Source organism: Euphorbia lathyris, chromosome 10 (assembly GCF_963576675.1).
Source record: "Euphorbia lathyris chromosome 10, ddEupLath1.1, whole genome shotgun sequence".
NCBI classification, from domain to species: Eukaryota; Viridiplantae; Streptophyta; class Magnoliopsida; order Malpighiales; family Euphorbiaceae; genus Euphorbia; species Euphorbia lathyris.
The window spans coordinates 59,883,381-59,904,601 of record NC_088919.1 but is presented as its reverse complement, the minus strand read 5'-3'; the positions used below and the strand labels follow the sequence as shown (position 1 = coordinate 59,904,601).

Genomic DNA, 21,221 nt, shown 5'->3' with positions numbered 1-21,221 from the left:
TTATCATGTTTTCAGATTAGTTTAATTATTTCAAAGTTCCGAGTTTTAATGTTCGGGAACATATGAAATATTAGATGGCACACAGGCTCACAACATGCCACCTCTTCAGAGTTAGGTTCGTGACTTTGACGTTTAAATGGTCTGATTAATGAATACATAGACTTGTCTTTTATTAAAATACCATTTATATTCTAATTAAAATTCCGTTTAAATATCGATATACGTTCGAAAAAGATAAAGAAATATTGAAATGATAAAAATATATTACATCACAATATAAATGGCGTAAGAGCCCTATTACATTAGTTCTAGTCTTAAAAAATAAAGCTATTAAACATGCAAAACAATAAACATTAGTCGTGCGATATTGAGACTCATCTTTCGGATTGAACTACGATGTCAGACTCAATTAAATAGGACTCAACAAAGCCTAAAAATCTAATACATAGCATGCAATTTAATCCACAACCTAGATATTGTTCTATCCGATTTAATATCTTTAAAAATACTAAAATACCATTTTTATCCTGTATTCGGTTTTATTCCATTTTAACACTACACTAAAACATGCAAATATACAATAAAAGTAAATTTACCGAAATAAACAAATAAATCCTAAACCACCCGAGTTAAGACGGAATTATGTTTGTCTGCTCTCTGTCGTCAATCTGATACAAGGTGCCCGATCGGTGGTAGGGTCTCCGATCGGAGACCAATTACAGGCAACGGATTTCCTTCCTAGGAAAAAAACCCGAAATAACGCAAAATAAATAAAAAAATTACAACTTAAAGGAAAAGGCTTTTAAAACCCTTCAGAAGTTACCTTTTGACCGCTTTTCCAGTTTGTTGTACGTGGTAGGCTGATGAACACGAGACAAGAACTTGGATTAGCAACCCGAACCTGAAGATCTGTGACTTCGAAAGATCATAAAAAGGGCTCCAAATAAGATCAGAACCGAATTACAAAGATAATAAGAGGCTTGAACCCGAAACAATGATTCTTATAAGTTTAGTGACTTCAAGAATCAAATTATAGTGAAATAGATTGTAGGAAACCCAATTTCGCCTATATAAACTAAAAATTAGTGTTTAGATTGGGTGTTTATACTCTCAAATATGATTGGTAAAAAAAACTTATGTTTTCACTCTTTTTCACTCACTTTCACTTAGTTTCAAGTAGTTTTTCACTAAGTTTCGCTCACTTTCTCTTTAATTTCACTAAAAAAACTATCTTTTTCACTGAAAACCACTTCTTATAACTTCTCTCCACCTTCTGTCTCTTTGTTTTGGCAGTTTCTGCCCTCTAAATATAGTTTTGGGAAGAAAACTGCCCATATTTGAATTAAAATTGTCTGGAAACCATCCATGGTTGCCGATCAGAGACGGTGGATCCCGATCAAGGACCCTGTACCTGATCGGTTACTGACTTGGTAGGTATGGATTTAATATCCAAAAAATAAAGCCCACTTAATAGTTTTTGATGAAAAAGGTAAGCTTAAAAGAAGAAGACAGGGTTCAGGTTTTAGCTCGTGTTCTCGTACAACCTAACATGAAGCCCACCTACATAAAACTGCAAGCAAGTAACATAGACTCATCATCAAGGTCGGAAAAAGTCCGTGCTCACACCCGTATCTTTAATTTTAAAGGAAGAATATAATGTTTGCTTCATATAGAAAATATGCTCTTCAAATGTTCCAATAATGAGAACATATCAACATGTACTATAAGGATGCGAAAATCAGAACCTTGTTGCCTAGTAAAAAGGCAATAATCATGAATAGTCTTTTTGAAACCAAGAGAAACAAGCTGATACAGACATCTCCAACACGAGACTCGGAGTGGGAGAGACAAAGAGTGTTGGGGTTGCCGCGGAAGAGGGACGAGGCGAAGTTTAAGCACCCAAAGGGAAGAACTGCATCCACATACCGTGTGGAATTCTCACTCAGTATGTGGAGTGACTCACACGTCATGTGAGGTTTGAGCGAGACGCCACAAGGGACAGCAAGACACCCACACGCCGTGTGTCACCCTCACTCGACATGTGGGTTGTCTTGTTTACCAAGTTGAAGGAGAGGGGACAAGGGCTGTCATACTCTTAATTATTGTTATACCATTATATTATTTACTGTTTTACCATTAGGCTTATTATCATCTTTGCCATTTGCACATCTACTCCCATACTACCCATATCTTTACCCTTTCAAGTTGTAACCCTAGTGGGGATATTATAGTATTCTTGTACACCTTTAAGGGATGTATATAAACCTCCTTATTTGTAATGAATCACAACTTTTATGAAATTATTATCAAAGCCTCCATTAGAGAGCAAGGTTGAAACCTTTTTCTATGAGATTAATTCCTTCAAGCTAGGTTTGACAAGAAACTCTTTATTGGTTTAAGATCAAAACCTTCAAGTTTGATACTGATCGTATCACAAGCTTGGTAGTGAAACTTTTGTTCACCTGCCTCCCTGTTTGCTTCAAGTCATAGAGGGACTTGAAAATTTTGCAAACGTGACCTAGTCTACATGCATTATTTATGTCAAACTGATGAATATGCCAGTGATTTGAAGTTGCAACAACCAAACATAACCTAACTATAACAATCTTGGTAACTAGAGAGAAGTTCTCAACATAGTCAACTCCTTGTTATTGATCAAAACTTCATGAAACTAAACGATCTTTGTACATGTCAATAGTTGCATCATGATGATACTTAAACTCATACATCAAGTAAACCAAACGAGCCCTTAGTTGATCATTAATTTTTTTTATAGTTTGTCAGATTTTTTGGTTCGAGGCTCTTCATGCACCTTTTAGATGGATCCTCTTATTAACAGTATTGTTGTTTTACTATTTTACTGGTTATTTACATAAATGTTATTTTGGTAAATAAGGGTTACTTAGAAGTGTTTGTTGTAGTTTAGTAGAAAGCAACGGTTATGAATTTTGCTATATAAACAGAAAAAAGCAAAGGAATAAGTCAGTACAAAAAGAAAGTTCTTCCTTTCTCAATTCAATACAATTCAGTTTCCTTTTCCTCTCTTTCTAGTTTCTATACTGTTAAGACCTCTTACAATTAAAGCTTTATGTGCATGATAGGATTCGAACTCGATATCTAGTTTAAACGACTTGAAACCCTTAACTACTTAATCGATTATGAATTACTAATATAATAAATAAAATTATGTAAAACTAAATTATTGATAAAAACAACCTAAAACTTATCATTTTATATACCATAGCACAATTTTAGCCTCCAATTTCAATAGTTTCTACATACATCTTCTTAAATACATTTGAGGCTATAGAGTCTAAACATATAGGCCAATTTTTTTCTAATTTAACACATTCCCACACAATTTCTTGGACTTGCAGCGTATACAATCCATACTCATCTCACTTTGTGTTTTTAATTCCACTAATTAATGAAGTTTTGAGAATTCGAACTCTCAATCATTTGGTTTAAGCAACTCTGATAGCATGTTACAGAATAATTTGAACTAAAAACTTTATTGTACTCTTTTTTTTCTCTCTAGGTGATTATAGAGAGATTTTATATAAAAAAAAGAAATTTTAGGTTATAAAGATTCTATATAAAATAAAATAAATAAAAAAAAACACTAAAATGTTGTGAAGATAATAGATGTGGTGGGATTGTATAATGCATTATTATGTTTTTATTACAAAATAAGCAAAAGCATCAAACATAATTGAATAAAAAAACAAAATAATACAACAAGCAACTAAATAAATACATTTAAATGTATATATCATCTGCATATTCTTATTTTTATGCTCTGCAATCATATAATATATGCTTTTCATCATGAATCATGTTTTTATTTTTTCACCTGTCTTCAAGTACTGTAAAAAAAAATATTATAGTGGACCCACCCACCACTAATTTCATTTTATTTTTCAAAAATTTAAATTAAAGTTGGTTTGTGAAACAGACGACTCAGGGTTAAAAAGAAACTGCCACTACCTATTTTGATTTTCACATCATTTTTCTAAAAGGATAAAGAGCAAATATATTTATATCATTGTCAACCAATCATAATATTCATAAGTTAAACTTTCAGATTAAAAAAAAAAAAAACTTTCAAGAGAATCATTTTTTCCATCATGAATTTAATAATAAATCAATTAATTTGTGATTGGTGCGGAATACGATAAAAGAAAAGTAGAGTAAGTCGGTTAGTGGATGAAGTGTGTGATCAGAAGAGATTCATAAGGAGTAGTAGGTTAACTCCCTGCATTTTTCACGAGTAGGAAAACATAAGATAATAGGATCTCTAGTTTGAAAAGATTAGATGGTTAACTCTACTGTAAGTCCAATATTCGGCAAAACTATGTAATTGGTGCAGAATACGATAAAAGAAAGGTAGAGTGAGTCGAGGGATGGATCTAGAGGGAGGTTTGAGATGGTTTGAGCATCCACTGGTCGCCATAAAATGCTAAAAGTTCTATAAAAAAATTGTGGATGAGTTTTTAATTGTTTATGTAAAAACACCAAAAATATCAATGTAATCCTCATAAATCACGAGAGACAATAAATCTTGGATCCGTCACTGAGTGAGTCGGTTAGTGGATGAGGTGTGCGATCAGAGGAGGTTCATAAGGACTAGTAAGTTAACTCTCCACACCTTTTACGAGTAGGAGAACATCGGATAGTATGACTTCTAGTTTGAAAAGATTAGATGGTTAACTCGCATGCAAGTCCAATACTCGATAAAGCTTAAGTGAAGCCCGAGCCCGTATTGAATTGGTTCGTTTGCTATTTTTACTTCCTTTATCTAAAAGAAAGGCTCTTGTTCCTTAGTTAAGAGTATGTTCGACATATATATAACCGAGTTCATCTCGAAGCTTACTGCCGAAAGGAGCTTTCTAGCTACTAACCCCGGTGGAATTTGTCAACGTTAGAGTTTCAATTGTACTATTTATGACATTAGAGGTAAACTTGCTTTTCGATAACAAAATTAATAGATAAAGTACACTCATAACCTCCAAAATTTATCTTTACTTTCACTATGATCCTTAAAATTCAAAATCGGACATTATGGTATATGAACTTTGTACTTTACTAATATAATGATCCAATTTACTATTGACCATTCTGTTTGTTTGTCGAAAAATATCGTGCATGAAAATATTTTTCTGATTTTCCATTATTTGTTTACTTAGAAAATAAATTAACGGAAATTTTAAATTAGTCAAAGCAAAACTTTACGAAGACAGTGAGAAAATATTTTAGCATTTTGAAAAAAGTAAAACATTTTTTAAACTATTGGAGTCATACTTCATTTCTTCTTACCTTTTCGAAAATAATAGTTATTCATCAATTTTTCTCGTTTTCCAGCATTGTAATCAAATATCAGAAAATATTTTATTTTTCAACGTAAAATTTTCCTTTATCAATATTTTCCGACAAACAAACAAAATCTCATTCAAAATGACTTATGACAATCCGAAAATAAAAAAATCCAATTACTAAAATTGTTTATAACTATATTTATTATGGAAAATTTATTTTTTGTTTTCATAAATCACCATTTTTTTTTATCAATTTCTCTTCATTAACCAATTGCATTTTGGTTTTAAAATGAAGAATTAAAACTATTTGGACTATATCTATGAATTGAGGACTATAAGTGTAATTAACAAAATGCTAAAAGATATTTTGTACTTGTTTTTTTGTTTCTAAAAGTTAACAATTTCCATTGAAACAGTGACGTGTCAATAAAGAAAAAAAGTCATCAAAACGAAAGGCTGATATGGAGCGCAAAGACTTAGTCAAGGTACACCTCTTGTTTGTTAGTGTGCACGCGCGCACCGGTCTTCTTCTCTACTTCTTTTGTCGTTTTCCACTTTTCCTCTTCTTTTCGCCATTCCTTCTCCTTGATATTTTCAAGAAATCGTCATTTTATCGTTATTTTTTCTTCTATTTATCGTTACTCGTGTAAAACGTCAACGCTTATCATTTGCTGGAAAAAAAAAGTTCAAAAACAAAAAAAATGGGTATGATTATCAAATTTAGGCTCAATGTTTATAAGTTATTAAAAATTTAAAAAGACTATTTTTTTTAATAGATAACAGATAAAACAAGAACAAACAGCAACAGATCGGAAAAAAAAAAAATCAAGAAGCTAGAAGCCTCAAATAGGGCCTGCATGCACGATCTTCATAAAGAAAATGAGATAACAAGGTAGGAGCTGTATGTAACACCGTAATACCTGGCGTCAGATCGATAACAGAACGAGCAAGGAAATTCGCACACTTATTACACTTTCTGTAGATGTGGCACACCGCAATATTCTCAAACCGAGACATAAGGGATTTAATACCCCGAATTAAAGCATGAGCCAGGTGATGAAGAAGCGTATCTGAATTAACCAAACTAACCGCCTGAAGACAGTCAGACTCTACAATCAACCTCCGACAATTAGAATCCAACGCTAACTTAAGACCAGCATATATCCCCCACAGTTCAGCAGTTAAAACATTACCTTGACCGACATTTTGAGTAAACCCCCTATACCAGTTCCCCGAACTATCCCTAATCACGCCACCTGAAGCAATCTGACCCGTCGAAACATTAGAGGAGCCGTCCATATTGAGTTTAAAAAATTTATTATTTAACTGTCACATCGGTATTCTAAATAAATTTATCGACAAATTCAAGTAATTTAGTTCATTTATTTGTAACGATATTAATAATACAGTAAATATTTTAAAAATTTCGATAAAAAAATTGTGTTTGACTTATATATACCCGACTTAATTATTAGAATTTTAATATTTTTTTTGTAATTGTGCTAGTGACCGACTTATTTTTAGAATTTTAACAAATTATTATTTATTTCAATTCTATTTAAAATTTGTACTTTTAGAATCTGTTTGGTACGTTGTAATGTAATGGAATAAAATAATAATTTCATTACAATGTTTGTTTGATAAATTTTAATAAAATTGACAAAGTACAATTATCATTATAATACGTATGTTTATTTAGTTAAATGTAATTTTCATGTTTTTCGTGTTTTCTCGTTTGTTTTTGTTTTTTGAATTTTTCGATTTCCTTTTTTTTGTGTTTTCATGTTTTTTCCTTTTGTGTTTTCCCGTTTTTCGCCCTTTTCCCATTGTTTTCCTCGTTTTTACTCTTTTTCCTTTTTTCATATTTTTTCTCGTTTTCATGTTTTTTTTATCCTTTTTTCCGATTTTGGCTTTTTTCGTTTTTTGCATTTTTTTCGTTTTTTAATTTTTCATGTTTTTCTATGTTTCACATTTGTCCGGTTTTATATTTTCATGTTTTTTTTTTTCGTGTTTCGCCATTAGTAATAAAAAAAATACAAGGGTTAATCATAATGTAGATCCATGCATATTTTGTTTGTAATGCTTATTACATAAATTTGTCAAGAAAAATTAATATATTATGATTCTATTACGATAAAAATAGCCTGACTAATCAAACATAGTAACAAGTCTACATTGTAATAGTCATTCCATTATAACACACGTTACAACTTAATAAATAGGGCCTTAATAGTTCAAAAACATTTTTTAATATGTATAATGTAACTATAAAAAAAACTAGAAAAAGCATTATTTCAAGCCTAAAATTTATAATTTCAAACACAAGTGAAACTAACAACACTCTGTGAACTAAGTTCACATGGAACTCTAATAATGCCAAGACTCAATTAAATAAATTTAGAGACTTTTGTTTTGGGGCTGTCATGTCTCTCTGAAGTAATATAGCATGAAGATAAAAGAAAAACAGAGGGATGTCCAATAGAGAAGAATATATGTTAAACAATGTTGATTAAAAGGTGAATTTGGAGTTCTTTCATCTTTGTTCAACGGATATAAGTCTCGTCATTTGACAAGTTTGGCTTTGTCTTGTCATTTTATAAATTTCTTCTTTTCTTTTAAATTCTTGCATCAAAAGTTCTTTTTCCATTCATGATATTATCAACTAATCACTCTAGAAAATGCATTCTAGCTAAGATGAGAGTTTTTTAAAGAAAATACCAGTCATTAGCTAGCCGATGTCGTGTCTATCAAAAAAGCTTTAAGTTGGATTAAGAAGCATCGCAACAGTGAGAAAATTCAAATTCAGTCGGATTGCGTCATAGTCAAGACAATTCAAATGGGTTTAGAAGGTCATTCGTATTTAGTTGACATTATTTCTGATTGTATTCATTTATTACGAGATTTAGAGATGTGATCTATCCCTTTTAGTAAGCGTTCAGTGAATTCGATTGCTTATATTCTAGCAAAAATGGTCAATTCTGTATCTATTTGAGGTGAGTGTATATGTCCACCACTATTTTCTAGCAATATTCTTTCAATCTGATTTAAATTACTATTTAAAAAAATTGCTATGTTCAAAGTTTTTTTTTTCCCATCCATACTTAATACGATAAATAAAATAAAAAATTACAAGCTTAATATTTCCAATATAAAATTACATAAAACTCTCTTGACCACCACCGTGGCACCTGTCCGAATGAGGGTATTTTCGTCATTTAGAGATATGTAACGGTGTTGGTTTTGTGCGTCTATACGTGTACCGCTACCATTAAGTCATATCGTTAATGATTGTTTAACATTTGATTAAGAATTTAATTAATTAAGTGATCAAAAGAGAATTTAATTAATCGGCGAGGGACCATTTTGTGTCTAGGTTTAGGTTATCCAGCTGTAAAGCTAATTGATTTGAGTACAATGGACTGCATGTTTGTCATACAACAATGGTCCAATATTTTCACATTTGAAAAGGAAAGAAACATTTTCAAAATACAAAAAGAAATATTTTTAAAAAACTTTGAAGAATTGTAAATGTACCTACTAAAAACAAAACAAACATAGAAAAATAAACAACAAAGTTAGATAAATTTAAGATATGTATTAGCAATCTTTTTAAGACAGTTTTCATCGCTATTGATGCTCATCTCCCAAGATACAATAGATTATGCAAGCGAACTCTTATCGTGTATAAATTCGTTATCATGGGAGCAGGAAACACAAGAACAAACAGAGAGCAGGAAACTTTCAAAGAATATATTAGGCTTTGAATTTTGACAGTTCCATTATGTATAAATAGAACTCGAATGGACACATCTGTTCACGAATGAACGCGATTATTCATGGACAGACACAACTATTCACGAACGAATACGACTGTTCACGACAGACAACTGTCCACTCTTTAGAAAAATGGGGCCAACCAAATGATTGTTAACTTTTACCATATATTGCATTGGCGTCACACACATCATTATAAGATTAACTCACCTTGCTGCAAATCCCAACTTCAGCCTGACCTTTCGAAGATAGTTTCAATCAACACGGTCATATGACTTGCTAAAGTCAATTTATAAGGTTACATCTCCTTTCTTTTTTTATTGACATTCCGTTTCATACTATGTATAAGTTCAAAGGCAATTAATACATTATAATGAATAGACCGTCCTTTGAGAAAGACAGATTGGGTCTCAGAAATAATCATTGGTAGAAGTCGCTACCTCGGGTAGCTAATGTTTTCGAAATGATTCGAAACATGACATTATGCAATGCAACAGGGCGCAAATCTTTCATGGAGCAAGGGTCAGTATATTTAGGGATTAAATCGGGTATTTAGGCCACCTTCTTAAAGCCATGTAATTTTTGCCTCATCCTGAACAAGTAAACCGACCAGTCGCCACTTCACTTCCTCTATTTCCTCAACCTTCATTGGTGTATCCCCATGCTATAGTATTCAATAACGTACTATGTGGAAAATACTAGAACCAGCTATCAGAGCAAAAAGCACGATTAAGTTTTTTCCCGAATGAAGTTCGGTTTTCCCCAATGTCTGATCTGGAAATATTTTGTATTGGATCCTCTTTTCGATGAAAATCTATGATTTTAGAAAAGATGCTATCTTATGATATTTGCAATCTCGCTAGACCAACCTTAAAATGCCAAGACATTACCAGAAAAAGCAAACTGACGTTGTCCTTGGATAAGTGCGAGAAGAGATCTTTCAAAGTCAGTCCCTCAGGTCGGTACTCAATTATATATATTAAATTTCAATATCTTGGAAAGCTTACGGTACTATAAATCCGATAATAACTATCAAATATCAAATATAAGGATATATAAAAGAAACAATATGCAACAAATTATTCCTAAATTATACATTTTTTTTTGTTTACATGAAGGCACCAAGCCCATGAAAAAGGAGGAAAAAGAGAGAAATAAAAAAGGAAAAAGGAAAACTAAAAAGCAAACTCAGCAACGAACAGATTTACTGACAGCCGAATCCTGACAATTTATATAGAGTGTATCCTGGAGACATGCAGGAGGTAAATCAAACTCTTGATAACCCATGACACTAGAATCTGTGAAGTTCGCATTCCTAAATTATACTGATTATATATTGGCCCTGTTTGGGAATTAACTGTTAGCTGTTAGCTGATTACATTAGCTGTTAGCTGTTAGCTGATTACATTAGCTGATTTGACTAGCTGATTTGATTAACTGTTTGTGTAGACCTGTTTGGTAAAAATTAGCTGATTGATAATAGCGGTTTGTGCAAAAAGACGAATAAGAGCATTAATTTTGGCGCATGAGAAGAGAGAGTCTATCTATTAGGGTTAAAGAAGTCTATTAATTTTAATATTGCAAAACGCTAATTGAAAATGCTCATTTTAAGAGCTTTTTCTAAATTAGCGTTTTCATCCCAAAACTATCTCCCAAACCTCTCTCCACCAAACACTCCAATTAGCGGTTTCAGTGGTCAAACCTCTAAAGTTGGTCAAAACCGCTCTTTTTATCCCAAAACGCTCTTTAACAAACAGGGCCATTTACAAACTATTTAAAATCTCAAACGAGACTTTTTTTTTCCCGAATAAGGAAGGGTTAAATGCACCGCTGGTCACTAAATTTATATGGTTATCTCAAAATGATCATTCAACTTCAATTTATCTCAATAAAATCATTTAATTTTGAGTTTTGTCTCAATTAGGTCATCTTACAATTTCAATGGTTAAAAGACATCAAAATGATGCGATGACCAATACATCAACATTGGTTAACTCAGATTTCTAATCGAAACGACATGTTACAGCCACATGTGGATTATTTTTATAAAAAAATTAAATTTTGTTTTTTTCCATAAAAATAACTGACACGTAGCTTCCAAATGGCGCATATGTGGATGTTAGGTGTCATTTCGATAAGAGATCTTAGTTGACTCATGCTGATATATAACCTATGTCATCATTTCGATCCCTTTTAACTACTCAAATCGTCGGAATGACTTAATTGGGATAAAACTCAAAATTGAATGATTTATTGAAATAAATTGAAATTGAATGACTATTTTAAAATAATTATATTAGTTGAGTGACCACTGATTCATTTAACCCGAATACGGAAAGTATTAAATTTGACTATTAACATAGTATTTAAAATCAATAATTCAGTGAACCAAACAAGTTATGAATAACATCACTCTACCTCTTGACTAGATTTGTTCACATCCTACTATCCAAGCCCATGTCCAATAACTCGGCTTTAGATAAAAAGTTATTTTAGTCACATTTAAGCTAAAACACATCTTATTCAAAAAAAAAAAAAAATCTATATTTAGGGTGGAATGCGATTTTATAAAAACAACGCGGATCGACTCAACCCAACGCATCCTATTAATCTTAATTATTAAATTTATATATTCTATATTCTATATTCTTAAGTATAGTTTTCGGATTTTATTATTAAAAATTATATATATAAAAGGTGCGTTTATTTAGATTGGATTTGAATTTAAAATCTGAAACCCTGACTATAACCCGTCTAAAATAATAACAGGTTTGACAAAGTTAAGATTTTTTTTTATTAATAGCCCGTTGGATCCAAACGCGATGCACAAATAGATCTACTCTAATTAAAATAAAGGGCAATGGTCAATTTTACTCCTAGAATCAGGAAAACTCAATTTCACGTCCATATCAATTTCGAACACATGGTATGGGTATGACTAATAGCGTAATTTTACATTATTTGCAGTAAAATATTATGTTTTGGAAAATTTTTGATAAATTTTTTTATTGAAAAATAAAATATTTTTCGGTATTCAGCTACAATAACAAAAAAAATAGAAAAAATGATGAGTGACTATTATTTTGAAAGATGTAAGAAAAAAATGAAGTACAATAGAAAAATGTTTTAATCTCTACTTTTTTTTTTTTCAAAAGAGTAAAGTATTTTTTTATAACGGGATAAAGTACAAAAATACGCATAACATTTACAATCAGGAGCAATTTTATTCATAACGTTTAAAATAGTACAATTTTACCTCTGAAATTGACATCCAATAGCAATTTTACCTCTAAAGTTGAGAGCCAAGGTCAATTTCAGATATTATTCATCAAACTGTCTTCTCGATCATGAATCTTGTCATCTACACTTTACATGTGAGTCATGTTATAACTAATTACTAACAGATCATAATATATGATTAGACGTGATTTTTTTTTATAAAAAAATAAAAAATATACTTGTCTATTATACGATTTGGATAAAAAAATTCAAAATATTTCACCGAATTTATAAATATTATCCAATTCTATTATTAAATCATAGAAAATATGAAATCTTTTTTTTAAATGAATTGATATGCAATTGATGCAGAATAAGAAACAAAAATATATGTGTTTTATAATAATGTCTGAAATTGACTCAACTTGTCAATGTTAGGAATAAAATTACTCTTGGCTGCTGCTAATGTTAAGAGCAATGTTATCAAACCCGGACCGGCCCGGCCGGTCGGACCGGTTCAACCGGGAACCGGTAGGCAGGCCGGTCCGAGTTGGACTGGGTTAATGGACCCTCCAAGAATCGGTGTGGTCCGGTTGTGAACCGGTTCGACCGGCGGTTAAACCGGGAACCGGCCAACCCGGGTCACACCGAGTTGGTAATAAAAAAAAAAATTTAAGGAAATTTTTTTTAATACAAAATAATTTTAGGAAAAAAAATTAAGAATATAAATTTAGCAAAATGAGGCCGGGATAAGAGAGCATATTTCGGTGTGGCATTCGCGTCGCCTACATCGTGTGGGTGCGCCCCTAACCCGATGGTGGATCGACGGCACCCCCCCTGCGCGTGAGAGAGCCTTTCCCCTAGTAATTACTTAAAGGCTTATGAATGCCATTTACTTATAAACTAGTTAATATTCTCATTTCTTTCCTATGTGGGATAAGCATGCTTAATTTATATTTAGCTTCTTCTAAAGCATTTCAAGTGGTTCACTTTAAGCGTCAATTTCTCATTCATCACTTGTCCGTTTTGAGTTTATAATATACCATTAAAAAGATCGCATGTCATAGAATACGTTTACATATTTCAAGTTATTCTAAATTCTATTTATCCATTATGTATTTAAGTCTTAAGTTGACAAAAAATAACAAACCAAAAGTTGTTTATAATTTGTTTTGGATATATATAACATGCCAAAAAGTCGGGTTTTGAACAGCAAAAAGGAACTGCACCTTGCTCTATCGTCAAGTTGCTGAACATCGCGTTTAAAAAAAATAATTTTAAATTGATTATATATTTAATATATATAAATATTATTTATTTATTTATTACGTCATCCGGTTCGACTAATCCGAGCCATCCGGTCCGACCAAGTGACCCGTGATCCAGTCATCAATTCGGTTTGATATCCGGTCCGGTTCTGATACATTGGTTAAGAGTAAAATTGCACAATTTTAGACATTAGAAATAAAATTACCCGCTACTGTAAATGTTAATGATATTTTTGCAATTTGTCACTTAGCTTTGTATATTTGTCCGGTTACTAATCTAAATTTTTTTAATATAAAATTAAACTAAATTTTATTAAAAAAAAATGTAAAATTAGCAGTAAAATATAGCCTCTACCTAAAAATTTCTCTTTTCCAATAAACCCTCAAATGATATACAGTAATTAAAACAAACATTACTATACTATAGTAAATTACAATTAACGACAAAATGACATTTTATTTACGATTACAGACCATCTCTGTACACTATACGGATACCTACTGCTCTCTGTTACTGTACGAGCGACAAATTACATTTTTATTATTATTATTTTATATTCCAATAAAAAATTACAATTTGCATCCATTTCTTTTTTATTTATTCATTTCTCACCAATTTTATTTTCGCCTCGTTTTACTAAACTCCAGATTTGAATCAGGAACTCTCCGCATTCCTTCCCTTCTCTCTCTCCCCCCTTCAAAACCCTCACTCTCTTTCTTCTTCCATAGTTGAAAACTCTTCAACAAACCCCCAATTTCATGGTGCTGAATTTCATACTCACCTGAGAACCAGAAAAACAAGAAATTACAACAATGGCTGCTCAAAAACCCTTACATCAGCTCTTACAGGAAGATCAGGAACCTTTCTTACTCACTAATTACATTGCTGATCGGCGTTTTCAGCTTCACAAACCGTCTCTGTCTCCGGCGAGAAGAAGTCATTTACAAGTTAAGAAACTCCATCCTGTTTCTGTTTCTCATAATTTCTGTTTTTTCTCTATTAATAACTCTCCTGAGGTTAAATCCCCAATTTTCGAGTTTAAATCTCCGGCGGCGACGGGGAGGAGTCCTTGTAATAATAAATCCCCGAATTCTTCTTCCATTTTCCTTCATGTTCCGGCGAAAACCGCGTCTCTTCTTCTCGAAGCGGCGGTTAGGATTCAGAAACAGAAACAGAAACAGAAACAATCGTCGTCATCGAGGAGTAGTAACGGGTTTGGTTTGTTTGGATCTTTGATTAAGAGAATAACTCAGCGAAAAAAGCGTGAAATCTGTTGCGGCGGAGGCGGAGACGGAAGCGGAAGCGTTTCGGTTAAGGACATTATTCTACGGCGCCGGAAAGAGGATGAGAAAATGAGATTTTCTTCCGAGTTAGAGACGTCGAGTAGTAGCCAATCTGACGGAGAAGAAGAAGAGGAGTTCGTTACTAAACTAATTGATTCTAATGGAATATCAGATTTTGACTCTTTCGATGATCTTTTTTGTGATAGTCCTTTTCATTTTGTTCTTCGGAGAAGCCCGTCTTCCGGTCACCGGACTCCGGTTTTCTCGTCTCCGGCGACCTCTCCGAATAAGGTTAGTTTGTATTTGTTTGCTTGTTTGTTTGTTGTTGCTTCTTTAATTATTAAAACTCGTGACTCATCTGAGCTGACTGAGTTTGACTTGGGTGAAGTGTCGGCAAGTGTGGCCTATTTCTGCAATTTTGGCCGGAATGTTGAGTTAAATGACAAATATAACCCTCTTTAACTTATGTGAAATTGGGAAGAATTGTGGTTTGTTTTTGAAGGTTAAAAATGGGATTTCGCATGTACATATGATCATGAGTCTGCCATGCAAATCTTTTGTGCTTTCAAGTTTTATCTTCAAGAAAAATAATTTCCCAAGAAAGGACAAATTCTTTTCTTGTTCTTTTCTGTTAAGATCCCATCACTAAAATCCGACATCCCTTTTAGTGAATAATGCTGTACTAATTCATTAATTTGTATTTTTCTTCAAACAATTTGTATGGTAAATCAAAGAATTTAGGCAAAAACATAATGATTATTCCAATTTTGGTAATATATTTTGATCATTTATTTTTGGATCAAGGGCCTTTTAACTTTTTCTTTTAAAAATTGATTGATTCTCCCCCATTTTCTCAGTTGGTTTCCTAAACTTAGTTAACATGACATAATTAATGACATAATTAACAGGGTAAATTACATCTGTGGCCACTAAACTTTACTCATTTTAAAAGTACGACCTCACTCTACTTTACATTTTTAAACATTATGACCAGTAAAATTTAAATAACGCCTCAAAATGATGGCTGCCGATCTCAAAATGGTTATGTTAAAAAATTAAAGTTATTTAGAACGATTTTTACCATGAAACCATAATTTTTTATTTATCAAAATCACAATATAGATATCTTTCTCTTTCTAAAAGTACATTATCTTTTAATCAAATAACACTAAATGATTTCAAAACGAAAATTTTAAAAAATTAAGGTTGCTTAGAATATCATCAATTCTTAAAATATTTTATTTTGAGATCGTCAAAGATCGTCAAAGATCGTCAAATGTCATTTTGAAATGTTGATTGAAGTATAGTGACCATAACAGAGTTAAATGCATTAATAGTCATTGAATTTCTATGGTTATCTGAAAATGTTAATTTCATTTTGTCTCAATAAATCAAAAAGCTATTAGAAAAATAGTTCCACATCACCACTATTCAAATTTCACTGCTGACCGAAATGATATTTGACTTCCACCTAGCTGACCGAAACGACACGTGTCTTCTAGGTGGTAGCCACGTGTCGTTTTAGTCAACAGTGAAACTTGACCCGTGCTAATATCATATTTTCAGTGTTTTCTGCTTTTTGATTTTATTGAGACAAATTAAAGTTGAGTGACCATTTTGAATCATGAAAGTTCAGTGACCAACAATACATTTAATCCGGACATATTTTTAAAAAGTGTAAAGTTGAGTAGCCGCACTTTGAAAATGAGTAAAGTTCAGTGGTCATAGCTGTAATTTATCCATTGACACTTTTGGCCAAATGAAAAAAAAAAAAACTACGGACATGGAATGCTTTTTTTGACATTAATTAATTATGGAGGCCATGAATGATAAATGTAGGAGTAATAAATGAAAATTCGAATGTTTAAACAGGGAAGAGAGAAAAATGAAGTACAGAAAGAAGATGAAGAAGAAGAAGAGGAAGAGGAGGACAAAGAGCAAAATAGTCCGGTTTCAGTATTGGACCCCCCTTTTGAAGATGATGACGATGGACATGACCATCATTCCCAGGACGACGGTTTTGATCTTGATTACAGCTATGCGTTTGTACAAAGTAAGTCACAACTTCTCTATTTTTGCATTTATTTCATTTTATTATTATCAACATTCTTTTTGAATTCTTCTTTCTTATGTTTATATTTATTGCTTCTAAATTGTTCATTCTTCTTTCTTGTTCTTTTAAAGTAAACAATTCTACAATTATACAGTTTGCCAAACTGGTTGTAGAACATTCAGATGGTGACATGTCAATATAATTTCAAACCGTAAAAATATGATGAAATGTTTAATGTATTTTTAACTGAATTAGATGTTCACAATTAACTAATTTAATAAGAATTTAATACAATAAAAATAAATAATTAAAAGGCTTAATATATAAAATAAAAAAATAAAAAATCAAAGGTTTCATGAACCATAAAATTGATGGTTTGGGATGTTTTTTCGTTTTAGAGATACCAAATTAACCATTAATATTCAAAATTTTGAGATGTGAATCCTAAAAGTGTCTGTTTGTTTCTCTATTTTTTTTAGCTCATACATTAGATATGGAAATTTTGGTTAAAATTGAGAAATTATATAGATGGAAGAAAAATCAATTAATATCTACTCGTTACAACTATATCAAATAGCAAATATCAAATAGCAAAACAACAAACAATGAATAACAAAAGGTTTTAGCCAAGTGTGAAATTGTTATAATGTTTTTATATTATGGTTACTGAACTTCAATTAACGCTTCAAAGATATCGTTGACGACTTTAAAAATAGAAACGTTCAAGAATTGAAGTTGTTTAGAACTAGATTTACCATTGAACCATGTTTTTTATTCTTAAAATCATAATTTTTCGAGTTTTCTCTCTTTAAACATTCACTTACTCTCTCCTAACCAAACAACACCTAAATAACTTCAAAAAAAAAAAAAAAATTATAATATCATCAATTTTTGACATTTTCTAATTTGGAGTATCAACCGTCATTTGAGGCGTTAATTGAAGTTTAATAGCCATAATATTAGAATATGTAAAATTGAGTGACTGTTATGTTACGTTTGTAGTTTAATGACCATATAATTGAGGTAAAGTTTAGTGGCCATGTGTTTAGTTTACTTGATAAGAAGTATATTACTCTTTCAAAATAAAATTAGAGGTAAATTTAAATCTTAGCCGTCATCAGAGACGGACCAACACTATGGCTGGAACCTTAGCCCTCTTTAGTCAGCCCAAAAATACATTTTAGGTGAAGGAATTTTGGCCCCATCAAAATCTTCGACTGACACCCCAATCCAACCAATAACCCTTTCTAAAATTTTGGTCCCTTGTAATTTTATTCGCGTCGACAGTTGATCTTGATAATACCCAAATAATGATTAGAATTCCCATAAAAACTACAGTATTGTTTTAATTAACATCTTAAGCTTTAACCCAGATTAGCTCTTTAGCAGAACGTCTTAATTACATGATTCTGATGTTGCTTCCACATTGAATTTGATATATTTTCAAAATTCTGAGATTTGGGTTGTCTAGTCTTTGTCACTGGAACCTACTAGTACTAATACTATTCTTCAAATATCTGTGGATTACAATGATAGATCAAATTGATCCTCTGTTAGATCTGTTATTATATATTTTGTGGGTTCCATTCCATTGATAAAGTTTTAATCTTTTAAGTGAAATATATTACACTTTACAACATCTCAAAGTTTCTTGTTAAAATGTCATTGTTTCATTACACGATGTCTGTGTTGTGTCTTAACTTCTTAGATGACCCACTTCATTAATGCTTGGAAGGGGAAGGGCTTTTAGATCTTTTCAAAATATTTGGTGGTACCCCATTTCAATTATATGACCTCTCACTTTCATATACTTTCAATTTGATTTCAAGCTTAGCTAGCTACTACATGATATATCCCTGAATTTATTGATGGCTGCTGCCTATGTCAACTCATTGTACCACTGTTTCAGATGCTGCAATTATTTAAATTGCACATAAACTGTGGCAAATTGTATCATGCTGGTTCGAATTTCAAAATCGGACATAAAAGTTGTGAACTTTGGTCTTTACAAAATGGTAGATCTATTAGGGGCCGCAATGGGATACGGAATCCCAAAACCCAAAACCCATGGGAATAATGTTAAATTTGGATAGGATAGGACTACCACCAAACCATTGAAATCCCGGCCGCCTCCTAAAAAAATCCCGTAGGGATCATGGATTTGATGGAAGTTACATTCTAAACAACTTTAATTTTTGAACTTTTTAGTTTTGAGATCATTTACATGTTATTTAGTTAAAAGAGACTATTTAGAAAGAGAAAACTCCGAAATGGTGATTTTGGAAAATTTAAAATGTGTTTTCAGAAAAAAAAAATGATTCTAAACAATTTTAATTCTTATACTTTTCCATTTTGAGTTTGAAGTTTCTAGCTGTTTACTTTTGCGAAGAGATTTTTATGTTGGTAAAGGAAAAATTCAGTAACTTTTATGTCTAGTTTCAAAGTTAAGTTAAAGAAAGGAAGACCAAAGTTGAAAGGTTAGGAGTGTAATTTACCTACCAAAAATATCAAAATTGGTTTTAAATTTGGTAAAATACACAATGACTCCTTAACTTTTGCATTATTTATATGAAGGCCCCTGAATAAAAGAGTATCATTTATCAACAATTTACATGTTCAGCCGGTATTTACGCGGATAACATTTGGAGTCTTATGTTATGTTATGTTAGTAATATGTCGTAAGTTTCATTTACCAGTAATTCACGCGTTCAACTGGTATTTACGCTGGTTACATTTGAAGTTTTATAAGTCATACTTTAGGAATATGTCATAAGTTAATGGATTTTTGTTTCCGGTTTTTAAGTTTAGAGTCCATAATGTTAGTAACGCCAAAATTGAGGGGCCATAAATGTACTTTACCCCTTGTTGCTTTGTTCTTTCATTTTGACAGCTGCCTAACCTGATCTTATTATAAATGCAAAAGGTATCTTTGTCCCCTCTCTCAAGGGTAAGAAACCTTATAGAAATTAATATAGGATTCTTAATTAGGAAAGTTTTAATTTTGTAATAATTCAAAATTTATTATATGTTCATTTTTTGGTATCCTCGGTTCGAGATTATAATTTTCTACGTACACTAAAATTCATTTCCTTTCCCCTTACTTGCAGGAGCTAAGCACCAACTACTACAAAAGCTACGAAGATTCGAAAAGCTCGCGGAGCTAGATCCAGTCGAACTCGAGAAGCGAATGCAAGAGCAAGAAGATGAAAACGACGACGATTTCACCGACGAAGACGAAGACGAACAAGAACAAGACATACACGATATGATCATACAACAACTAAACCAAACAAGCTTCGGCCGAACAAGAAAAATCCCACTGGACATGAAACGCTTGGTGAGCGATCTAATCAACGAGGAGGAACAAAGCGACATTACCGACCGTGAATCGATGGCGAAACGGGTATGCAAACGTTTCGAGGGGTGGAAAGAAGTGGAAAGTAACACCATTGATATGATGGTAGAAGAGGATTTCAAGAAACAAGTAGATGAATGGAAAAAGTATGAAGAACAAGTAGGAGAAGCAGCATTAGAGATTGAAGTATCAATCTTTAAAGTATTAGTGGAGGAATTAAGTGAAGAATTAGTTGCCTTAATTAGCTCTAATTAATTAATTAATATTTAATGTTATTTTAAATAAATAATTTTGGGTTAACTTTTTTTAATTATATGTATATTTTATTATTATATTATTATTATTGTTAATTAGAGTAGTCTGACATGAAGGGGATCTGCTAATTAAAAGATATATATGCAGGTAGTATTATGTAAATTAAATTTTATTATGTAAGGAAGTGAGGAAATTGTATTATGTAATCTTGATATTCATAAATACATTTACAATTCCTTGCCTTAATATATATACATGGTCAAAATTTAACCACTCATTGATATAAATTCCATTGTAAACCCCCATCGAGGTCTAGAGTGGATAGATCTACCCTTACCTAAACTTTTGTTCACTAAAAAATATATATATACATGGTCAGGTTTTAAAATATATATACATTGTTATGAGATTTCGAATGTCCGGTTGTGAAATGTTCTATTAATAAAATAAAAAATAGTTCTTGTTGATTTTTTAAAATAAAATCCTTAATTAGACTTTTATTATTAATATTTTCAAACAAATCATGGTCGATAGGTAATAAATCAATAATTATCATAAATATGATTTAAATTTAAATAATTTTAATTTTAAAAAAATACAAGATTAACTAGCATATAGTCAATAATATTCTATAAATAATAAATACATTTAAAAAACAATCAAATCATTTCAATTAACTAAATATCTAAATATTTTCT

At 31.6% G+C, this 21,221-nt stretch overlaps 1 protein-coding gene across 1 annotated transcript; it reads left to right on the top strand.

The window, feature by feature from the left end:
* The first annotated feature begins 14,208 nt into the window (after positions 1-14,208).
* LOC136209395 (uncharacterized) lies at positions 14,209-20,605 on the top strand. The gene is made up of 3 exons (XM_066000845.1): positions 14,209-15,151; positions 16,733-16,913; positions 20,021-20,605. Exons 1-3 carry the CDS (start codon positions 14,390-14,392, stop codon positions 20,521-20,523), a joined length of 1,446 nt encoding a protein of 481 aa, XP_065856917.1. The 5' UTR covers positions 14,209-14,389; the 3' UTR covers positions 20,524-20,605.
* The last annotated feature ends 616 nt before the right edge of the window (positions 20,606-21,221 follow it).